Below are 23,103 nucleotides of genomic sequence, written 5' to 3' on the forward strand. Positions count from 1 at the left end.
TCAGTTTTCTTGTTTCATAAAGAACTTTACTTTGTCTTACAAATTGGATGCAACAGAACAAAGAGTTAAAATGTAAAGGGGTCTGAATATTTTCTGTACAGAAGTTATGCTGTATGTTAGTGTGAATAGATACGGCTTGTTAATCTTCTACATACATTAGTACGAGTACTTGTAACTTATTGTATTTCAGCATAGACTATAACCTGTCTTGCAGGGACTATTGTGACTGGTTGTCTCAAGGTACAAACAGTGATGTTGAAATTGCTGACAGTAGGTCTATAACTTACTCTATAATTGGCTCCTCAAATTTTTGCTAAGCCTCACTACCTGTATATCTCCATCACACACAGGAGTATATGTACCTTGATCCGTTACTTTGGCAATCACAATAAACATCTCACTGTCGCACAAAAATAATAAAGAGAAAAGTCAGCTCACCTGGACATGGGGGACATGAAGTTCTGACATGGATATCATGAGCAATGGAAACCTTGGCTTCAAGTATAAATAGAATAGACACAAATTCAGCTTCCAACGGAATCCACAGAAGTTAAAAAATCATTCACATTGAATGAAAAAGCTTAAAAAAGTTGTACATACAACATGAAAGTGTGGAGGTAACTTACGTGGAGTCTGACATTGAGGGTGTGGACCTATGCTGACCGCATATGGAAATTACCCATTAGAATGCAGAACAGCTGATCAATTACCCCCTACTCTTAGGGTTCGGACGCACATGGCACTAGCGTTGCATTTACAAACACAATGCAAGCGTCTGAGGGCGGACCTTGGCCCGATTGCTTATGCAATTCCATGGAAATGCATGCGATTGATAACAAGCATGGGTTGCCTGCATACACAATAGTGTGGGCGGGCACTACTGGAAAAATGCGTAAAAGACTATTGTCCACGTATCCCTAAATGCAACATATGACAACACTGAAGAAAAAGGTGGGATACGTACAAAGGACTGACCATAAATAACAAAATATTTTATTGTAAATAACCACACATATAAACAGGACAGAAAAGAAAATTAAAAACACTTAAAAAGATACACACCAAGGTGTATCTAGCTACCAAGGGTCAATGAACCCTGTGGTCCCTCCCACATGCAGACAATCTGAAGGTATGTATAAATAAATGTACAGGATGACACCAGGTGTCCAGAACGCAATTAACAATATAATTTCAAGTGAAAAATCAATAGCTGAATGAAACTGGGTATACAAAAACCTGGTGATCAGAGCAAGGCTGCCTGGGAAGAAATGCAATGCCACTGAATGGGGCAATGCGTGAGCGATACCTATCTGGATAAAGGTGAAAACCAGTGCCGCAGGCAGACCAAGTCAGACGGGGAGGGATGTGGAGCAGACCCCACGCGTATCGTCACCTGACTGGTGACTTCCTCAGGGGTAAGTGATTTGTGGGTTACCAGTGTCCTGTTAAATACCCAGCATGGGTTGCCTTGCATGGACGCAGTGACTGAAATTTTAGAGTAAAGCTACCTGAACGTGAGTGATATTCTCAGGCTGCAAGCGACAGATATGTGGTTTACGTGCTTCAGGCATCATCACAGTGTATATCCGTAAAAACGCTACGTTACCCTGAAAGGTATAAAAGGGCAACTGATCCGCAAATATATACTGCATAAGGATGACACCTGTGTTCCTTCCATATGGCATCCGTATTGTTCTTGTTCCCATAGACGTCTATGAGAAGACATGGGCTGCAAATTCGAACATGAATAAGACCTGCTCTTAGTTTTCTCCGATCTCCTCACAGACCCGTGAATAACACCTCCATGTACACAAGGACGGAATTAGACAAAATGGGGCCCTGGGCAAATATAAAAGTGGAGCCCCAAAATAAAACTATTTTATGAGCAGTCACAGGCACAATAATAACACTTTGTAGTTACACACAGTAGTATGGTAAGTATCTGTAATATGGGGCTGTAGGAGAATTTTATAAGAGATAAGACAGATGAGAGGGAAATGGATGATAGAAGAGAAATATGAAACACAATACAGATTTATATATAGATTTATACAAATATTTATATTATACAAATATACAGTAGTTTATATATAGATAGATTGTAGAAGATAAATATGAGAGATAGAAGAACAATTGATAGATGGATAAATAATAGATAGGAGATAGGTAGGTAGGTAAAGCTACATGGTTAGCTTGTCAGATATATAGAAAGGAAATAGACAAATTATAGGAGATAGATAACTAGACAGATAGACGATAGATATATAGACAGGACAGATAGATGATAAGCATCTTCACCCGGGCATTCAACCAAGGAGTGTTAAAGTAGCAATACATCCTCTGCCCACAAAAGTCCACATACAGGGGGCCCCTTTAGGACAGGGGGCCCTGGGCAAATGCCCCTTTTGCCACTCCCTGATTCCAGCCCTGCATGTACAGTACATGTTCATTTTGAAAAAAACAGATAGCACATGGATAAAAATCTATAGGTGATTTCCTGCCACACTCTGCATCCTCTGATACATGTGTATGCCATGATAAATTACTGTGGTTCAAAATTTCAAAGGAGGTCCAGTGCCTAGTAAATCGGGGTCTTCACTAAAATATACTGCATCTCAGTTTGTCAACCTGCTTTTTCCCGGTAAATTTGCTTGTCCCAACTTGAAATAGTTTAGGCATCACATTTTAATATCTTATTATAAAGGTTTTTTTTTACATCATTAAAATTTATGTGAATTTCTTTTTCTGAGGTTTTATGTTTTATTGTTTCCTTTCATCCTTATAACTGTTGCTATGTTTATAAATGTTGTTGTTTTTTTTTAATCAAAAGAATTGATAATGACTAATGTTTTGTATGTTTTGCAACATCTACTCCATAAAAAAATAGTTAAAAGCAAAAAGTTCCAGTCAATAGGGGGTTGGTCCCCGCTGACTGTGTTGTGATAGACCAGTGATGGCGAACCTATGGCACTGGTGCCAGAGTTGGCACTCAGAGCCCTTTCTGTGGGCACTCAGGATATCAGCTTAGGACGAAACGAGGACAAATCCATTAAATCTTCCTGCAGTCCTAGGCAACTTATGAGATGCTGCACTCAGCACTATTTTACAGCGACACTTCATTGACTGTTTGGAACTGCTTGAAAAGTGAGAACGTGTTGAAAGAAGTGCATTATCTTTGGAGGTCCTCCTGCTGGACCCACCATTCTTTCTAGACAGAGACCCTGGAGAGAAGCTACAATGATAGTCTGAATTTGCCCACCTTGTTTCAACTGTATTGGTGGCCTCAGGAGGCCGATACAATTAAAGAAGTGGAAGAACAGGTAGCAATAAGTTACTGCTTAAAATGGCACATTGGCACATCAGGGTAAATAAGTGGGTTTTGGTTGTAGTTTGGGCACTTGGTCTCTAAAAGGTTCGCCATCACTGTGATAGACTATTGTTCTGCAGTGCGGCTAGCTGCCAGCAGGTGGAGCTGGCGCACACTCCGGTATCCCGGCTGCTGCAGCAGCTGCTGTACCTGGGTCCTCTAGCAGAATCCTGCAGGAGCAGAGGGTGATGATCAGCAGAGATGGTGTATGTCCTGGGAATGCAGAATGACTCTGGAGGGCACAATCTCAGCCTTGGTGACAGCAGGGACTCCTCAGTAGCTGGACTTAGCAGGACAGCCCATAATGTGGTGGCTGTGTGCCTGGGCTGCATCCTGGTGCTGGGATCACTCTACAACTTTCTGGTGCTGCTGATCTTTGTGAAGTTTGAGGCAGTGAGGACCCCCATTAATATGATCCTGCTGAACATCAGTGTCAGTGACTTGCTGGTCTGTATCTTCGGGACTCCTTTCAGCTTTGCAGCCAGTGTATCTGGTGGGTGGCTCATAGGACAGCAGGGATGTAAGTGGTATGGATTCTGCAACTCCTTGTTTGGTGAGTAATGTGTCATTTTATATGAATAGTAGTAGTGCTCAGCGTGTCAGATGTAGTAGTGCTGAGCGTGTCAGATGTAGGAGAGCTGAGCTTGTCAGATGTAGTAGTGCTGAGCGTGTCAGATGTAGGAGAGCTGAGCTTGTCAGATGTAGAAAAGGTGAGCTTGTCAGATATAGCAAAGGTGAGCTTGTCAGGTGTAGGAGAGCTGAGTTTGTCAGGTGTAGGAGAGTTGAGCTTGTCAGGTGTAGGAGAGCTGAGCATGTCAGATGTAGGAGAGCTGAGCTTGTCAGATGTAGCAGGGCTAAGCTTGTCAGGTGTATGAGGGCTGATCGTGTCAGATGTAGGAGAGGTGAGCTTGTCAGATGTAGTAGTGCTGAGCTTGTCAGGTGTAGGAGAGCTGAGCTTGTCAGATGTAGTACTGCTGAGCTTGTCAGATGTAGCAGGGCTGAGCTCGTCAGATGTAGCAGGGCTAAGCTTGTCAGGTGTATGAGGGCTGATCGTGTCAGATGTAGGAGAGGTGAGCTTGTCAGATGTAGGAGAGCTGAGCTTGTCAGGTGTAGGAGAGGTGAGCTTGTCAGGTGTAGGAGGGCTGAGCTTGTCAGATGTAGGAGAGGTGAACTTGTCAGGTGTAGGAGAGCTGAGCTTGTCAGATGTAGGAGAGGTGAGCTTGTCAGGTGTAGGAGAGCTGAGCTTGTCAGATGTAGGAGAGCTGAGCTTGTCAGGTGTAGGAGGGCTGAGCTTGTCAGATGTAGGAGAGGTGAACTTGTCAGGTGTAGGAGAGCTGAGCTTGTCAGATGTAGGAGAGGTGAGCTGGTCAGATGTAGGAGAGGTGAGCTTGTCAGATGTAGGAGAGGTGAGCTTGTCAGATGTAGGAGAGGTAAGCTTGTCAGATGTAGGAGAGCTGAGCTTGTCAGGTGTAGGAGAGCTGAGCTTGTCAGGTGTAGGAGGGCTGAGCTTGTCAGATGTAGGAGAGGTGAGCTTGTCAGATGTAGGAGAGCTGAGCTTGTCAGATGTAGGAGAGCTGAGCTTGTCAGGTGTAGGAGAGGTGAGCTTGTCAGATGTAGGAGAGCTGAGCTTGTCAGATGTAGTAGTGCTGAGCTTGTCAGATGTAGGAGAGGTGAGCTTGTCAGATGTAGGAGAGGTGAGCTTGTCAGATGTAGGAGAGGTGAGCTTGTCAGATATAGGAGAGGTGAGCTTGTCAAATGTAGGAGAGCTGAGCTTTTCAGATGTAGGAGAGGTGAGCTTGTCAGATGTACGAAAGGTGAGCTTGTCAGATGTAGGAGAGCTGAGCTTGTCAGATGTAGCAGGGCTGAGCTTGTCAGATGTAGCAGGGCTAAGGAGCTGAGCTGAGCTGAGCTGAGCTTGTCTGATGTAGGAGAGGTGAGTTTGTCAGATGTAGGAGATGTGAGCTTTTCCGATGTTGCGGAGCTGAGCATCTTAGATGTAGTATGTTAGCTTGTCAGATGTAGTAGACATGAGCTCTTCAGATGTAGTATATCTGAGTTTTTTTGATGCAGTTGAGGTAAGCTTGTCAGATGTAGCAGAGCTCAGCTTATCAGATGTAGCAGTGCTCAGCTTGTTTGATGTAGTTGAGGTAAGCTTGTCAGTTGTAGTAGAGATGAACTTGCCAGATACAGGTTGTTTATTGCAAGTTCTTTATGTAAATTCCTGGTTTCTACAGGTTTGAAATAACAGATCTCCCTGATTCCTGGCTGTGTATTAGTATCCCCCAGGTTTGTCTAATGGATCTTTATATCTTACCTCTCTTTCTTCCAAGGGAAGACCCTCTGCACCCATTTTTTCTATCTATTATACTTACTTTCTAATGTACCTTTTCTGTCCTGTCATGGTGGAGGCACTGTGCTGTCATTAGCATCCTCTTATGCAGGATTTGTTCCCCACATGGTGCTAAATGTGAGTTTACAATCACACCCACTCCTAGGGTGCTCTAGATGTGAGAATAACTGTGTAACAACATTCTCAAAAAACAGCCATAACCTCAAATAATCCAATCTGTGACTTTTCATGATTTGGCTGAATCCATTATGGGTTATTATGAAACAATGTGTTAGGGGGCACTTTTTTATTGAAAGGTATTGAAGTTGTTATTATCACGGTGCTATGGAGACTGCTGTTCTGTGGGTGATTTATAATTTCACATTGGATTGCTCCATCATTGGAGGGGGGTGGGAGGATCATAACTTTTTTATAGGATCACTTTTGGTGGTGATGTGTTGGATTGTTTGGCACAGAAGATGCCATTATGTTATTACTAGTATTGGAACACATTGGGGGTCATTTACTAAGGGCCCGATTCACGTTTTCCCGACGTGTTACCCGAATATTTCCGATTTGCGCCGATTTTCCCTGTATTGCCCCGGGATTTTGGCACACACGATCGGATTGTGGCACCTCAGCGCTGGCATGCACGCGACGGAAATGGGGGGGGGGGGTATTGGCCGAACGAAAACCCAACAGATTCGTAAAAACCGCCGCATTTTAAAAAAAAAAAAGTGTTGCGGGACTCGCGCTTACCTTCACCAGGAATAGGCCGGTGAACTTGAGTGCCTCGGGGAACTTCAGCGCAGCAGCGCCACCTGGTGGACGTCGGAGGAACTACCTTAGTGAATCCCAGCCGGACCTGAATCCACCGCAGAGAACACGCCGCTGGATTGCGAATGGACCGGGTAAGTAAATCTGCCCCATTGCCTTGTAGTGGTTTTTGCACATTCATGAGTAGTCTCTGTTATATTCGAGTCCGCAAGATCTCCTATGCATTGTAATAGATTGGAAAAAACAAACAAACTGGGAACCATAATTACTTGTAACTAGAGCATGAGCCCCTTTATATGTTCTGATAGTGGCCATACCGAAAAATCAGATGGGTCTTTATCATTCGTAGCTATACCTTCTGAAATCTGTGGTACGAGGACCAGAAGATGATTCATGTCACTGCCTGGTAGCACAGAGCTTAGTGCATGTTATCTGCTGCCCCGCATGTTCTACTGGGTTTAATATGGAGCCATATACAGGCAGCATGAATAGCAAATACTATGCTGCTCCGCAATGAAAGGGGTCCAGCTCCACAATAAAAGGGGCCATCACTAAGGGACTGACATTGAAAACATAATGTAATAGTAAAGCAGTGGTACCCAGGGATGAACCTAAACTCCCTGCTGCCTGAGGTGAGCTATAGTATGGCACCCTCTTCACCCCATCCAGAAATAAAATATCACATTATATTTTTTAGTAAGTGGGTTCTCCATGCGATGTCTCACACCCATGATGACATCAGGTGTGAAGTTACACTATGTTTAAGGTGTCAGGTCCTGCTTTATAGCAGGTACCTGCAACACTAATGGTACCCCCCATTTTGCTGCAGTTCGTGTTTCCTGAGGCAAGAAGCTCAACTCGCCTCATGGGTGGTGCGGGTGAGGTTGTCACCTCATTAAAGGAAATCAGCCATCAATATCCAGCGTCATAAACCAGGGACACTTATTCATGGATCCAGGCACCGTGACTGTGGTAATCTTCTTATATTTGTTATCCATGGCTTCCTTCTTTCTAAAATTAACTTTTAAAACTATGCTAATAAGGCAAAAGTTTTCTGGGGGTGTTATCAGAGCCCGTCAGTGGCCTCTCAAGCTTTTTCACTGTCTCCTTTTCCCGCCTGCTCGCTCATCACTTCTCCCTTCCCTTTCAGCACACTGTGGGAGAGGGGAAGTGCTCCTTGCACACTGTAACAACCTGTGAATCTGCAGCATGGAGGGGCTATAGTAACACCCTCAGGAGCCCTTCTGACAGCATAATTTAAACGTTGATTTGAGAAGGAAGGAGGCCATGGATCACAAATATAATAGGATTAAGTAAGTGCCCCTGGTTTATCATGATGGATTTTGATGGTAGATTTCCTTTAAATGTCATATAGGTTATATAGATCACAAAGTATTAATAGTTTTTTATATACTGTAAATGTACATTGTAGGACGTCACCTGATTTTCAAAGTTTATGTAATTGTGTAGCCTCTGCATTGTGATCCATTGTTTATTGTAGAGCAGCCAATAGAAATAGCTCTTTGCCCTGTTTGTCAAGGAAGGAGCATATATGTTATATAGATCATATATGTTACATAGATCACAAAATATGAATATGGTTTATTTATAGACGGTAAATGTACATTGTAGGATGCCAAAGTTTATGTAGTTGTGTACCTCCTTCTACAAGTCGAGGCTACTGCATTGTGATCCATTGTTTATTGTAGAGCAGCCAATAAAAATAGCTCTTTGCCCTGTTTGTCAGGGAAGGAGCACAGCCTGAGCAGTATCATGGAGGACTCCCACGGCAGAGAATCTATTGTACAAAGATGGAAGAAGTAGGTTGGCACTAAAACGGGAGCTCCTCACTCAGTTTCACTGTATTGCCTACATAAATATTATGTGAAGAGGCACTCCAGAACCTTTCCAAGAAATACAATTTATTCACACATATAGAAACACAGAACGTCACCTCCACTAGGAGGCCATTTTGAAGCTGCTTCTAAAATGTCACATTTCTGTATAGTATCGGAATAAAGCCGATTTCTTTGAAAAAATTCTTTCTCTTCATTTTAAATTCATCCAGATAGAAGAGGAATTCTGGGTCAAAGTACCAACCACCCCTAGTGTAATGGACTATTCTTCCTCCATGTTATATACCTTTCCATCATCAGCTCTCTCTATATTTTCAAGGATCCATCATTCATATCTATGTCTTTGTACATTGACTGAATTATTCACCATAGTTATAGTTTGAAAATTTTTTGATAAAATACATTTAATAAGTCACTTTTTGATTTTATTTATTATTAACCTCCTAAAGACATAACTTTTTTCATTTCCCCATCTACATAGTTGTATCAGGTCTTGTTTTTCGCAGGGGAAGTATGTATAGGTGTGTATGGAGACACCTTTAAAATGTTTTGTTGAGTTTAAGAAAAATACTCAAATCCTTAAGTGCCTTTTTTTTTGTTTTTTTTGTGTAGTGAAAATTTCATGTTAACTGTATACTGCAAGTCAGTGATGGGAAATGAAAATTTGGTTCGGTTATATTTTTCTAATTTAAAAAATACATTTTCAAAAAAACTTGATTTGTTCAAAAATATCCCTTTGTTATTTTTCTATTAACAGATTTGTGTGTGGGCTTGTTTTTTCTGGGACAAACTAAAGTTTTTTTTTTTACAGATATCATTTGGAGTAGATACAACTTTTACTTCTTGTAAATTGTTTGGAAGTTAAGGTGATCAAATCACAGAAGATCTAGACTTGTGTTTTATTAATTTTTTTACTTTGTTGTAATAGTTTCCCTTTTTGCTCCACAAACTTACATCACACTGAAAAATATAGATAACTCTAGAACCACCTTGCACCCAAATTAATAAATGTCCCTAAATGTGTCCTGGGATTACTGTATTTTTCGGACTATAAGGAGCATCAGATTATAAAGATGAATGACCAGCAGGTGGCAGACCTGTGCACAGTTCAAGGCAGCTGTTGTCTGTAAGTACGGTTCATATATAAGGTGCACTGGACTATAAGGCACACCTGATTATAAGGATGAGTGACCAGCAGGTGGCAGACCTGTGCACAGTTCAAGGCAGCTGTTGTCTGTAAGTACGGTTCATATATAAGGCGCACCGGATTATAAGGCGCACCTGATTATAAGGATGAGTGACCAGCAGGTGGCAGACCTGTGCACAGTTCAAGGCAGCTGTTGTCTGTAAGTACGGTTCATATATAAGGCGCACTGGACTATAAGGCGCACCTTTGATTTCTGAGAAAATCACAGGATTTTTTGTGCTCCTTATAGTCCGAAAAATACGGTATGTTGGAATGTACAGTAAGCGCATCAGTTCTTCTGGGTACACTTGTGCAGTTTTTGAAGGAACTTGGGAGGAAGGTGGTTCCAAACATCTTTGAGAACAAGTCACAGTTTTTTCTAATCCAATCACATTGGCTGCATGTTTCGGGCTGTTGTTATGCTACAGAAGAATTTTTAAACCTTCTACTTTTGAAAGGATTGTTATTTTGCGTCATTTTTCCTACACCTGCCTGAAACTTTTGCACAGTACAGTATGCAGCAATCAGCTCCAAACAATGCATCTAATCTTATATATAGGTCCTTGCTGAAAGGTCTTCTTCTTGCTCTGTTTGTAATCTTCTTCCTTTTCTTAACTTGATCTGGTAAATGCAGAGTGACTGGGTGTTACGAGCAACAAGGTCACTTATTTTCTGACGCATTATTTATTCATCGGACTCACAGGTCAGGATGGAAGAAGGATGAAATTATAGTTCTAATTGCCTATTGTTTTCTAGCAGCATGGGATAGGCTGGATACCACAGCACGATGACCTCCTTCTATCAGGAAGAATAATTATACCCTATTCACCACATTGATGTGTTCCCCCCAGCAATCAGAGCGAGGATCCCTCCGAGAAATATTTATGCATCATTGGCTAAAATGTTGTGGTTGATATTATGCTTAGGAAAATTAACATAGGAAAATATTTGGTGGCATGATTGTACATGAGAACTGAAGAAGTTGAAGGATCTATCTATCAAATGAGGGACGGGATTATGGATTGTGCTATCAGTAACAACTGGATTGAGGGGGCTATGGGGGTGTGAATGAAATGGTGCATTGAGCTATTGCTCCATTGAGGCGTAGGATTCGGGGAGCCCAGTTTCTATGATGATCAGGGGTCCCGGTGGTATCTTGACCAAGTGTTCAGACAGTTTTATCATGTGAAAAGAGGATAAGTGTAAAGTATTAGCTGTACAGAGGTAATCTTTTCAAGTTACCCTATTTTTCGGACTGTAAGGCGCACCTGATTACAAGGCGCACCATAAATAAATGCCTGCTAAAGCGTCTAGGTTCATATATAAGGCACACCTAATTATAAGGATGAATGACCAGCAGGTGGCAGACCTGTGCACAGTTCAAGGAAGCTGTTGTCTGTAAGTACGGTTCATATATAAGGCGCACTGGACTGTAAGGCGCACTGAGAAAATCACAGGATTTTTTGTGCGTCTTATAGTCCGAAAAATACGGTATCTATATCCTCAAGATACAGTATAACAAGCTGCTGAAGGTAAGGCTTCTTTTGTAATTATGCCCACAATCAGGATCCCAGCAATCTGGAGTATGGAGGTCTCATTCTCAATGCTGGGTGAAAAGAGCATGAGCATGGGTCGTGCTGATCCATTTAATAGTATGGGAGTGTCCGAAAAGGTTTAGCACATCGCTCCAGTATCTCATTGTCTAAGTGGGTGGGGGAGATATCTGATCAGTGCATGTCCACTCCACCCATGAGTGAGAACCTTCTACGTATTGCTGGGGGTACCAGGAGTCAGACCCCCACCAATCATTTGCTGAGGGCCTCATAACTTCAATGCTTAGCCTTTGAAGGCAACAAGCATGGACATTTTCTTATTCAAGAAATCATATTGTGGACTGTAAAAAAGTATTTCGATTTTTTTCTATTGAGACCCTACACTTTTTGTATAATATGATGCTACATTAAAGGAAACATGTGCTATATTAAAGGAAATCAACCACTGAAAAAACACAAAAAAACCTAGAAATTCTCACCTCACCTAGAAAAAAAATTTCTAATTATTATCACAGATCATGGGGAAACGATGTCCGTTGCTCCGGACTGCCAATTATGCATGAGCTCGCCACGTCCCTCTCACATGCATGGGGAGGGAGGCGATGTCCCTCAAGTGGTGTGAATTCACGCCCTCATACCTTTAGCATGTGAAAGGTAAGTGTGGGGGGCATGCATAATTGGCAGTCCGGAGCACCGGATATCTTATCCCTGTGCTCCGGTCTGCTAATAATAAGGTTCTTTTCTAGGTGATCCCAGCAAGACTAGCAGAGGACAACACTAGGATGAAGATGAAGAAGCGTGGAGGTATTTCTAGTTTTTTGGGGTTTTTTCATTGGTTGATTTCCTTTGAAAATCTAAAGCCTTTTCAAGTTTAGACACCGTATTTAATATTATTTTAGGTTAATTAAAACTTGGGTCAGTAAATCATTTTTTGTATAGTAAACTCGCCTTTTTTAAGCCAAGGAGAGATTTTGGAAAACCGGTTCCAGCTTTCTCTCTGCATTGCCTTTTAGTAATCCCTGGTATAATCAGCTATATAACATGTATTGCTGGTTGCCTACATTTGCTGTAGAGTTGCTCTAGTTAGTGTGTTCTTTGAAAGCACCATGTTTATATTCTCTGTGTGTCGCTGACCCTGTGAAGCAGTCATACTGCTCTGTGTGGGCATCTCTATTGATTTTTGTACCATTATACAGCAAATATCACATTTGTTTGCTGTAAATAAAGGTCATACTGGTAGCTGCACATTCTTCTGGGGAAATGTAACCCTTTCACTCATTGTATTCTATAGACTTCTACATCGTAAGTCATAAGGCAGCAAGAATACACTAGTCCTACAGGGAGTGCATGTGACTTTGATCATTTTTTCATTCTTTATTATATTTTTAAGAGCATTATTTTAATGTTTTATAGTCCATTGTTACAGGAGGAAAAAAATATGTGTGTTTTTGATTGTAACAACTATGGAATGTTTACAAAAACGTTCTTTTAAACACCAATTATTGTTTGTCTATTGCCAACTTTTCAGGTGTATTCAGCAAGAATTTGATATGTGTTATACTATAATATTTTGTTATATATATTATGTTTGATGTTTTAGGTCAATTTATATCTATTACTATTATTCCTTTACTCTAAAAATCGCTTGACATAAAAGTCTGACTGTTGGGACCCCCACTTATTTAGAGAAGGGGAACAAACATCCTGGTGATTGAGATGTCGATGTACAATTTGTTGCTTTAATGGGTCTTCTGCAGTCTTCTGAATGGGGTCCCCCATACTCAGACTTGTGAGATACAATGACACACATTTATACACTCATATGTACACGCATTTATATAAATAGATCATATACTCACACCATATACACACATACAGCATTAACATACAGCATATATACATCCCACACATAGAGATCATATACACATCATGTACACACATACAACACCATATACAGACATACAGCATATACACTCCCAATACACACCCAATGCAAGGGTCCCCATGACACTGTGGATCCCATAGTGGCTGCTATGGCTGCTGCACTTGTAGTTAAGCACCTGGCCATGCACCAAGTCATTCAGCCCTTGCGCCAAAAACTAACATTCCAGGCAAATTTACGGCACAATTTGTGCACCCAAAAAAGGACCCCATGTCACTATTAGGGAATTTAGTTGGGTTGCATGTAGTCTTAAGCTCTTTTTCATGACCTACATTTTTCCATGTAGTAAAACGGAATATGGCTGAGACTGTGCAAGTTTTTTTCTATTCAAATGCACATTTTTTTACAAAATACAATTTTTCAGACATTATATAAATACCTATGGAACCTGTATGTAGCAGGCATTCAGGGTATATCCTGTGGATATAGACATAAATGGCAGGATAGGAATACCCTTCACAGTAATGTGAGCCTGAGGGAGATTCAGGACACTAAACCAGCAGCAGGTACTTATGGACCAGTGTCCAAATAACCCTAAATCAAGTCTAAAAAATATTTACCTGCTTCTTCCAGGGCAGCGCAGTCATTCAGTGAGGCCAGGGTAGTACACCCCAGTTTAGTTTTTATACATTCTCCGTTGGTCCCAAGTGTGTTTTGGGCCACTAAAACACTGGAGCAGTGAATGGTTTGTATTACAGTAGTTTAGTTCATGGCTTGCTGCTTGGCCTGACTGTGGACATCAGTGCATGAAAATAGTTTTTGTCCGCTTTCTATTTTACTGATAGCACACAGACAAATTCATTTCTATGGGCTCACGCACATGGCCATGGTTTCCATGTGTGCGGACTGCCCATGCGGAAAACTCAGAGCAGGTCCTATTCCTGCCCATGATTATAGCTTTTCTATAGTCATGTGAGTGGATCTCACATACCAATGATACATGGGATGTATAACATGGACCATGTATCCATTCTTTGTGGCCCAAGAGTAGGACTGTGCGAGGGCGAGACTGATTTATACAATAGGTGACCCCGGTGATATAAAAATAGCAGCACACCCAAGCCAAAAACCAAACAAATTTGACCTGGCATCCTAAAATTGTAAAGGGAAAGACACATATTGCAGAAATATTCACCTCTAGTACTCTTGATTTTTACCTGCAAGATGTGGTGGATACATCAAGTATATTCACTTATATTACTATTAGTAGGCTATCCCATAATGCACCTGCAGTTAAGATGGTTGGGGGTGGCTTAATGTTGAGCGACCGTTGGTAAGAAAAGAGGGAGAAAGGGAGAAAACTTTACAAGTGTGTCCCACACATCCCACCACATATTCTGACACAAATAGAACATTGTTCTATGACACTTTGTAGCCCAGATGTTTGTGAAACTTGTTCAACTTTTGGGCTTGGAATTGTCCCATTCTTGCACCTCATAAGTCTTAATACAGAGAATGCTGACCCAGACTTACTTTTGGTAACCTTCTATTTGGGACTAAAAAGTGGCACACCACAAAAAGTCTCAAAAGTGAGACCAAATAGACAACTTGTATCACAAATGGGAAAAACGTAAGATACATTGTAATGATTAAGTAGGCAAACTTCTGGAAACTTGAAAAGTGGCAGCCGAAATACTATGATACTTGTATGATACATGTGCCTCACTGTCTCAGAATGATTGGTAGAACTTTCAAGGCAATTTTAAACACAATACCCGCATGTCGCATTGTCTGACGTGTGAACTAATTCCAAAAGCAAAAAATACTGCAATAGGACAATATCACAAAGAGCTGAATCAACTGTGAGGAATCTAACGATTAACATAAACAATAAGCAATTTAAGAGAGAAATAATGTATCCGCTCCACAGCTTCTCCGATTACGTCGGATGCTTCAATCACTTCTTTCCTTCCATGCTGGTTCATGTTGGGTGTATTTTCGGCTCTTTGCCATGGGCTATGTACATTTCTATTAAGCTGTTATAGACGTAGTCACATTTCATATCATCCAAGAGGTGGAGGCAGGAAAATCTGTAGCCAAAAACAATATCTTGTCTGGGGTCTCATTCTTATATTGTATATTTTGTATTATATTGCTTGCAATTTACAATTTACTATGCAAATAGTCTCAGCTTCTATTGAATGTTATGTAATACAGCCGAAGCTAAAAAGACGTAAATCAGCTGAAAATGCCACAAAGAATTACATGCATGAAGTGCTTTACCCATTGGTCATCAGATTTTAGCTGTGTTAATGCTAATTTTATCTTTAGGAGAAAGTGGAAGATGAAGCAATAAAGCGTAAACCAATGGCAGCTATAAAAACTGACTTATGTGTATGTGAGAGGGAGCACATCCACTACTCACTAGTACTTAGGGATACTTGCCCTTTGGGTAAAATTTACGGAAAGCCTAAAAAGTACACTCCACAGAGATATTGGCGCAGATTTATCAAGCAGTCTGAAAGTCAGAATATTTCCAATTGCCCATGGCAACCAATCACAGCTCCCCTTTAAAATATTCATGAGCACTGGTGAAATGAAAGCTGAGCTGTGATTGGTTGCCATGGGCAACTGGAAATATTCTGACTTTCAGACTGCTTGATAAATCTGCCCCATTGTGGCAACTAAGTGCATTCTTACTTTTAGACAGCTTGATAAATCTGCCCAATTATATCATGACAGGAGGTCATTTAAGTAGAAGCAGGTGATGCCATCATATCAAACTATTTATTGCTACAAAAGCGAATAACAGTGATGGATATACCCCCACCAAAAATTTCAGTGTCTCAACAGCTTGCCATGTGGTCTTGGACATCAATTACAGCTTGACAATGATGTCTAACGCTGTTTACAAGTCAACTAATTGGAATTCCACATGTCCTGAAGGGCAGCCAACTGGGTCAAGGAGGTTCTGGTTCACAGAGTTTCAACTACATGGTAATTTAACCAATCCCATAGGTTTTCAATGGAGTTCAGGTGTGGAGATAGTGCAGGACACTCCATTTGAGATCCCTCAATCTCCAGCAGCCGTTCATTAAAGAGGTGACGTTGATGAGTCTGTGCATTGTCATGCGTGAAGATGAAATTAGGCCTGTGTTGCACCATCTTCAAAGTGTATTTTAGTTTTGTATTAGCTAGACACGCCTGTCCACACTATAACACCACCACCACCAAGTGGCTGACATATAGCGCTCTTCTTGAACATCTCAAAAATCATTGGTGGACCTCATTAAACAGCCCCAGGCCCACTGGCCCCACATCTTGCATAGATACCCCTAGTCCATATGAATTGCAACCTGTGCTTGGTTGGGTGGTCAGGTACCCTAACAGGTCATGTAGATGTAAATGGTTTCGAATGACATGACACTTGGGTGCCTCTCATATCCCTAAAATGTGTTTGGAGTTGGGCTTCGATTATCTGGTTCTGAGGGACGTCGACTTCTAAACCTTTTCGTGACTATTCCAATCTCTCTGTGACAACTTGCTGATGACACTTTGTGAAACTCTTAGCTCACTGGCCAGTTCCATCTGAGAACATCCTGCTTAAATTTCACAATTCACGAGATACTGTTGATCAATTGTTAGGTGTCTTCTTGGTCTCATGATATGAACAGCATGATGAGGAGGACTGTTTCAATACAAATTCTAATTGAACCAGGAAATTTATTGGGCGACTCAAGGATCAAACACCTGTAAAGCCTAGAGTGCTATATAAATATATATATTGCAGCTCAGCTATGGGAAATGGATCAGAGCTTACCACCCAAAGGATCGGTGTGGTGAGGTTTGTAGAAGTTATACTTTTGTAAAAATGTACAAACCTTAGTGAAAAGAATAACGCATAGCTATATAGGATGTGTATCCGAAGTAAGAGGTCGGAATTGTTGATCAAACTTCTGGAAACTTGAAAAGTGGCATCCGGAATACTATGATACTTGTATGATACATGTGCCTCACTGTTTCAGAATGATTGGTAGAACTTTTAAAGCAATTAAAAACACAATACCCGCATGTCGCATTGTCTGACGTGTGAACTAATTCCAAAGCAAAAAATACTGCAATAGGACAATATCACAAAGAGCTGAATCAACTCTAACGATTAACATAACCAATAAGCAATTTCAGAGAGAAATAATGTATCCACTCCACAGCTTCTCTGATTACGTCGGATGCTTGAATCACTTCTTTCCTTCCATGCTGGTTCATGTTGGGTGTATTTTCGGCTCTTTGCCATGGGCTATGTACATTTCTATTAAGCTGTTATAAACGTAGTCACATTTCATATCATCCAAGAGGTGGAGGCAGGAAAATCTGTAGTATAAATATTGTTATGCTGCCTGACAATATACTAGTACAGGCGGTCCCCTACTTAACAACACCTGACTTACATATGACCCCTAGTTACAAACGGACCTCTGGATTTTGCCAATTTACTGTACTTTAGTCCTAGGCTACAATAAACAGCTGTAACAGTTATCAATTGTGCCTGTAATTAAGAATTATTGTTAATCCAGGTTCTTATGATAATCCAACACCTTTAAAATCCAATTGTCACAGAGACCAAAAAATTTTTGACTGGGGTTACAATAATAAAGTATACGGTTCCGACTTACATACAAACTCAACTTAAGAACAAACCTACAGAACCTATCTTGTATGTAACCCGGGGACTGCCTGTAGTAGTATATAAGATCAATTGTTGATGACAGGTTCCCTTTAACTTCTTTTGCTAAATCAAGCACACATGGATTGCTATATTTCTATATCTGTTCTACTCTGGGATTTATGATGCTTAGGCTGCCAGATGCTACAGACGGTGGGTTATAAAACAGAAGTCGCTGAGGAGATTGATATAGTTTTGTTTCTGTATTTAGGAAAATGCCTGCAGCTTTTAAGCTTAGGAGCTTAATATGTGAATGAGTGCCTTTCCTGCATGCCTCTGCACACAAGTAGCTGTCAGTCACTAATGAGAACCACCCTCTGGACTCCCTTTTGCTTGATACCCAGACCCCACAGATACTACTTTTGGAATATAGCAAGGCTTGTACTGGCGTTATAGCCTTGATAAACTCGCAATCCCAGGAAATGTGACAATTTTCCTCCTTATGCCACCTCCACGGCAAGTAGCCAGGGAGGGTTGTAGAGAAAGTCGTGGCAGGCCACAAGAGGTGGGGAGTCTCTCTGCCGCCACAAAAACTATAGCATGCGCTGGTTCCTGGTGCAGATTGTAGCACAATTTAGAATTACCTGTCTGCATAGCGAGGCATGCCGGATATACTAAGAGCGCGCAGCAACCTGTGGAGTGCGTGATAAATAGCCCCCTATCTATTGTGATCAGTTTTTATAATTATTGGTTCTTATTCAGACTGCAGCCGATTTTTGCCAGCATTCCTATGGATTTTTAGCACCTGAAGGTCATTGGTATATGACAGTACGGCCAGAATACAGGGAAGTACATTAAGAAAGTGATTTTTATCCAGCTTCATGGTGTTATTCCATTTTCGGAAACAGATCTTTATCAAAAATGAAACACCATTTTAATCTTTAGTAGATCTGTTACATCTCAGGGGATTTATTCTGGTTAGAGTTACTACTTGTTCTGTTTCCAGATGAAGACCCTAGAGTCTTGGCAGTGAGATGTGAATCAGGTTTAGTGTCAGGAATATAAATCAAATTTATCAGAGAAAGTTGTATCTTGGCAACTATGGAACATCATTGATTGGAGTGGACATAAATGTAAGCAAGAGCCACTGGGTCACTGTTACAAGTATATATGAGAAATGCAATATACCTATGGGGAATACTCAATAATTCTATATATAAAAAAATTGTTTTTTAGCCTACTTCAATAACATATCACAGTGGCAAAGATTTATAGTACTGTACACATTTTTTCAGCCAGGTTCCATAATTATTTCAAAAATAGAAGTGCTAAAATGTATTCTGAAACAGGACAAACTTACCAATCCCAAACTTACCAACCAATGTCATTGAGAACTATCTTCAGTAGAAGAACCTGGAGACTTGCAAATGATGAAATGGTCCCACTGAGCCCGTTCTAAAATTCATCGAGTATATCTGGATTTACATGAAGAGACAGAATGATATTGTCAAATCAAGAGCTACAGAACATGTGTGCTTGGTTATCCATGATGTTTGGCACTACCTCCTTACTAAGTTCCTTCAAAAACTTTAAAAAATTATAGAATAGGGGTTGATACTGCCTCTCTGTCCTATTAGAGTGACTCATCTCATTGTAAGAGGTGCAATCCAAGCTGCCTGACAAACAGCACCCGGACACCCAGCAATAAAGGGGCGGTATGCTCTGGCTTGCCATTCTAGCAAGGCCTGTCCACTTTAAGGGCATCAATGACCCTTGTGAAGATCCTCACTCCTGTGCTTCACCACCGTGCCCGCCCCTGGATGACATTACCATTAAGACATCCTTCAGGCTGGCCACTTCAAAAGCTAAGCCTGTTCTCCACCACGAGGTTTAACATCCTCTATTAGATAAAATGAGTCCACCTGCAACTTCCACCCAACTCCTCCACTGCCATCTCATAATTGTGACGGATATCAAAACCTACTCGTCTCTATTACTTAAAATTGACTCCCATTTTATTTGTTATAAATATGTTTTTATTCATCTTTTTCGTTTTAAAAGCCATGAACATAAAAATTATGATATAAGGTCCAGGCAACCAACAACCTCTGACTCACAAAAAACGTTATCACACAGCACTCAGGAGAGGAAAAACCCCCTGTGAAGGAAACCTCTAGGGAAGTCATGGATGAAGGATCGCCCTTCCTCTGGGTTTAGAAGGATAACAACAGCAATAATATAAAAAAGCTAAAACATGACCATTATTAAGTATGCATTAAAAATAGATGTTTCTCCGTGGTCTTCTACTGAGAGGAAGAGAGAGACAAGACCAGAAGTGACATCTACTGCTAGGTGCCACTCCTCTTATATTACCACCTTAGACCCTACATACTCTGCCCTCTTATAGCATTATTAACTCAATGCAACTACATAAAAATGCCAGCGTTATAGGTTACCCATACCAAACTCATGTCTCCCCATGAAGTTGCATGGGCTTCTGCTTATTGGTTTTTGGCCTTTTTCTTGTAGGTTTACAGTATTGCAGATACATATTACAGTATGTTATGGGACTGCAGTATCAAAAATGGTTTATGTACTTATGGTTTATGCTTGAGTTTTTCTGTAACGCAGTATTTAAAAATGATAAATTATGTTGTGTTTTTATTACTTTTATTACAGGCATTGTCTCGCTGATCTCGCTCTCCATGTTATCCTATGAACGTTATCTTACGGTGCTGAGATATACAAAAGTTGATGCTTCGAACTACAAAAATGCCTGGATTTGTGTTGTTGGATCATGGATCTATTCTCTCTTTTGGACGATACCTCCTCTTGTTGGTTGGAGCAGTTATGGACTTGAAAGTTCCGGCACCACCTGTTCAGTAGTATGGCACTCAAAATCACCCAACAATGTATCATACATCGTGTGCCTCTTCCTGTTCTGCCTGGTGCTACCTGTGCTCATCATGATATTCAGCTATGGCCACATTGTACGTGTGATACGAGGGGTAAGTTACCTTAAATTATTTACCTGCTTTTTAAAGTTGATACACATAACTAATTGTTGATGGGGTTGTCTTGCCATTCAGTTTTTATTAAAGGGGTTGTCTCACATTAATAAAAATTTTACTGGTGGGATGGGTGGATCTGTGAAAAAAAACCTAAACCTATACTTACCTCCCTCGGTGTTTCCAGTGTCCCACGTTGCTGTCCCTCGCTGCCGTGCTCCTCTATGGGGCATAGTACCTCCACTATGTCAATGCCTCCACCTGGATGTGGTAGGCCATCGGAAGTTGTCGGAGTGGAGGTAAACAAAAAGTGGCACGGCAGCAATGAGGAAGGTAAGTATAGGTTTCTTTTTTTTCCACAGATTCCAATACTTTGCATCCTTTAAAAGGTGTCACCCATGCAGTTGGAATATCTTCTTTAGTTTTGGTATCCAATGTGCCAATTACTCTTTTTTCCGATGGGGGGTGCCAGGCTGTCCTAAGACCACACCTGGCCTAATTACCATACTGGGATCAAACTTTACTGGAAGAGCAGGGGATAACATTTGTATCCACTTCTCCCTTGAGACCTGGTTTCAGTATATCAATTATTGTAGTCTGTGAATGTAAAGCTACATTCACATCCCTTCTTTTGTGTATGCTCAGTGTATATGCCTGGATAGCTCCCAGAAAGCTACTGGTATATAATGGCAAACAGATGAAACTTTATAAGTACTATACTGTGGAAAGCACAGGATTGAATAACATGGAAAGCTCAGACTTTCCATCCCGCACCCTGAATACGATCAGCAGAGGCCACTGGAGTGAATGGGGGACAGATGCAAAGTATTGCATCCTCTCCCAGCCTCCACTGAACGTACACTCAGGGAGCCCTCTACAGATGTCCCTGTCCATATAAGGACAGTGAGATCACAGGAAAAGCGCCATACACATTGGCAACAGCCAATCAATGGGGAGAAGGTGGCAGGACAATGTATCCCATAGTATGTGAATACAGTGGGATATGTCTTAGTCCTGTATGGACACTTTTAGATTTTGCCAAACATAACATTAAAACAGCGGACAAAAATATGGTGTTCTTAAGCAAGAATGTTTTCACTCACTGACAGCAAACAAATATCTTGCAAATGGGGAAGAGCTGAAACAAAGGGGCAGATTTACTTACCCGGTTCTGTCGCGACTCCGCGGCGTGTTGTCCGACGAGGATTCTGGTGAGCCGCAATTCACTAAGCTCGTGCGCCTGAGTTCCTGCATCCGTTGCTTCTGCGCCGAGGTCGCTCGTCTTGCGACACGATTCTAAATGCTAAATCTTGCGCATTGTCCGAATCCGTCGGGTTGTCCGATGGCAACGCGCCCCACGATTTCTGTTGCGTGCAAGCCGGCACTGATGCACCAAAATCCAATCGCGTGCACCAAAATCCCGGGGCAATTCGGCGCAAAACGGAAATAGTCAGGAAACCTGGCGAAAATGCGCTCCGCGGACCCTTAGTCTTTGAAAGCTGTAGAACTTTTCATTCATATTCTAGTTTAGTACAATGCACATAAAATGTCTTTAAAATAAGTATACAACATAAATGACTGATTTCTGTTTCTTTCCCCCAGAGATTGCTCCGGGTAAAAAAATAAATCCTCCCTACTCTCCATGCTGTGCTTTTCTTTGTGAATAAATGAGTTGATCAGAGCAGCCAGCAGGGGGCAGAGGTTACAATAGACCTGCTACACACAATGATTGTGCTTACTACAGGAGGCAAAGATTTCTAAATTTCTCTAGAATTGTCAAAATAGTTGTTATCCGTTACTATTATTTTCTACATTCATCACGGCTGAACAGCAGGATGTCACCACAGGCAGCAACACTTTTTTTTTTTTTTTTTTTTAGTTTTATAATATTTTCTCAATTTGGGAATATAGTCAAAACAATTTGACGGCAAAACTTGAAGTGAAATGCTAGAAATTCTTCAAATATGGCATATACATTCAAAAAACGCACACGGGCGGGGCAATGCTTTGTTTGTTTGGAGTGGCATTGACTGTCTCCACCTGGATTGTTATAGACTGAAAATGGGTACTTTTTGGGATACGACAATGATTGGGCTTGAATATGGTAGTCCTGTGGTGATCTATTCAATCCTGTCTTTGCTGTGGATAAACAACCCAACTATTGGTGAGACGATCTGGGGAGTCACCTAATACACTAGTCAGGTCCCCCCAATATGCTAGCGGAAATTTCATAAATATGTGCAGGACATCCTGCGGTCAGATGTGGTCCCTCATTTGTTTAGCCTCTTGATTTGTTGTCTGTCAAGTTGTGCTGGGACACCAACTTTGGCAACCAACTTGTGTGCAGGATCTACAGGATCAGCTGAAACATGCCTGCTGCTGGGTACAATACACACAACCTGTAAACCTCCACGCCTGACCGTATTTCATCGTGTATCTAGGATTAGAGTTAGTCCAACAGGTTCCTAAAACCCCCTACCAG

General features: G+C 41.3%; 1 protein-coding gene across 1 annotated transcript in view; it reads left to right on the forward strand.

Annotated features, from left to right (window-relative positions):
* The first annotated feature begins 3,526 nt into the window (after nt 1-3,526).
* The window catches only part of LOC140076729 (pinopsin-like), a 34,833-nt gene continuing 15,256 nt past the window's right edge, over nt 3,527-23,103 (forward strand). The window contains exons 1-2 of the mRNA XM_072123389.1: nt 3,527-3,920; nt 20,293-20,621. Of these exons, the coding sequence (XP_071979490.1) occupies nt 3,569-3,920; nt 20,293-20,621 (681 nt within the window). The 5' untranslated portion in view covers nt 3,527-3,568. The remainder of the gene's footprint in view (nt 3,921-20,292; nt 20,622-23,103) is intronic.

Source organism: Engystomops pustulosus, chromosome 9, assembly GCF_040894005.1.
Source record: "Engystomops pustulosus chromosome 9, aEngPut4.maternal, whole genome shotgun sequence".
NCBI classification, from domain to species: Eukaryota; Metazoa; Chordata; class Amphibia; order Anura; family Leptodactylidae; genus Engystomops; species Engystomops pustulosus.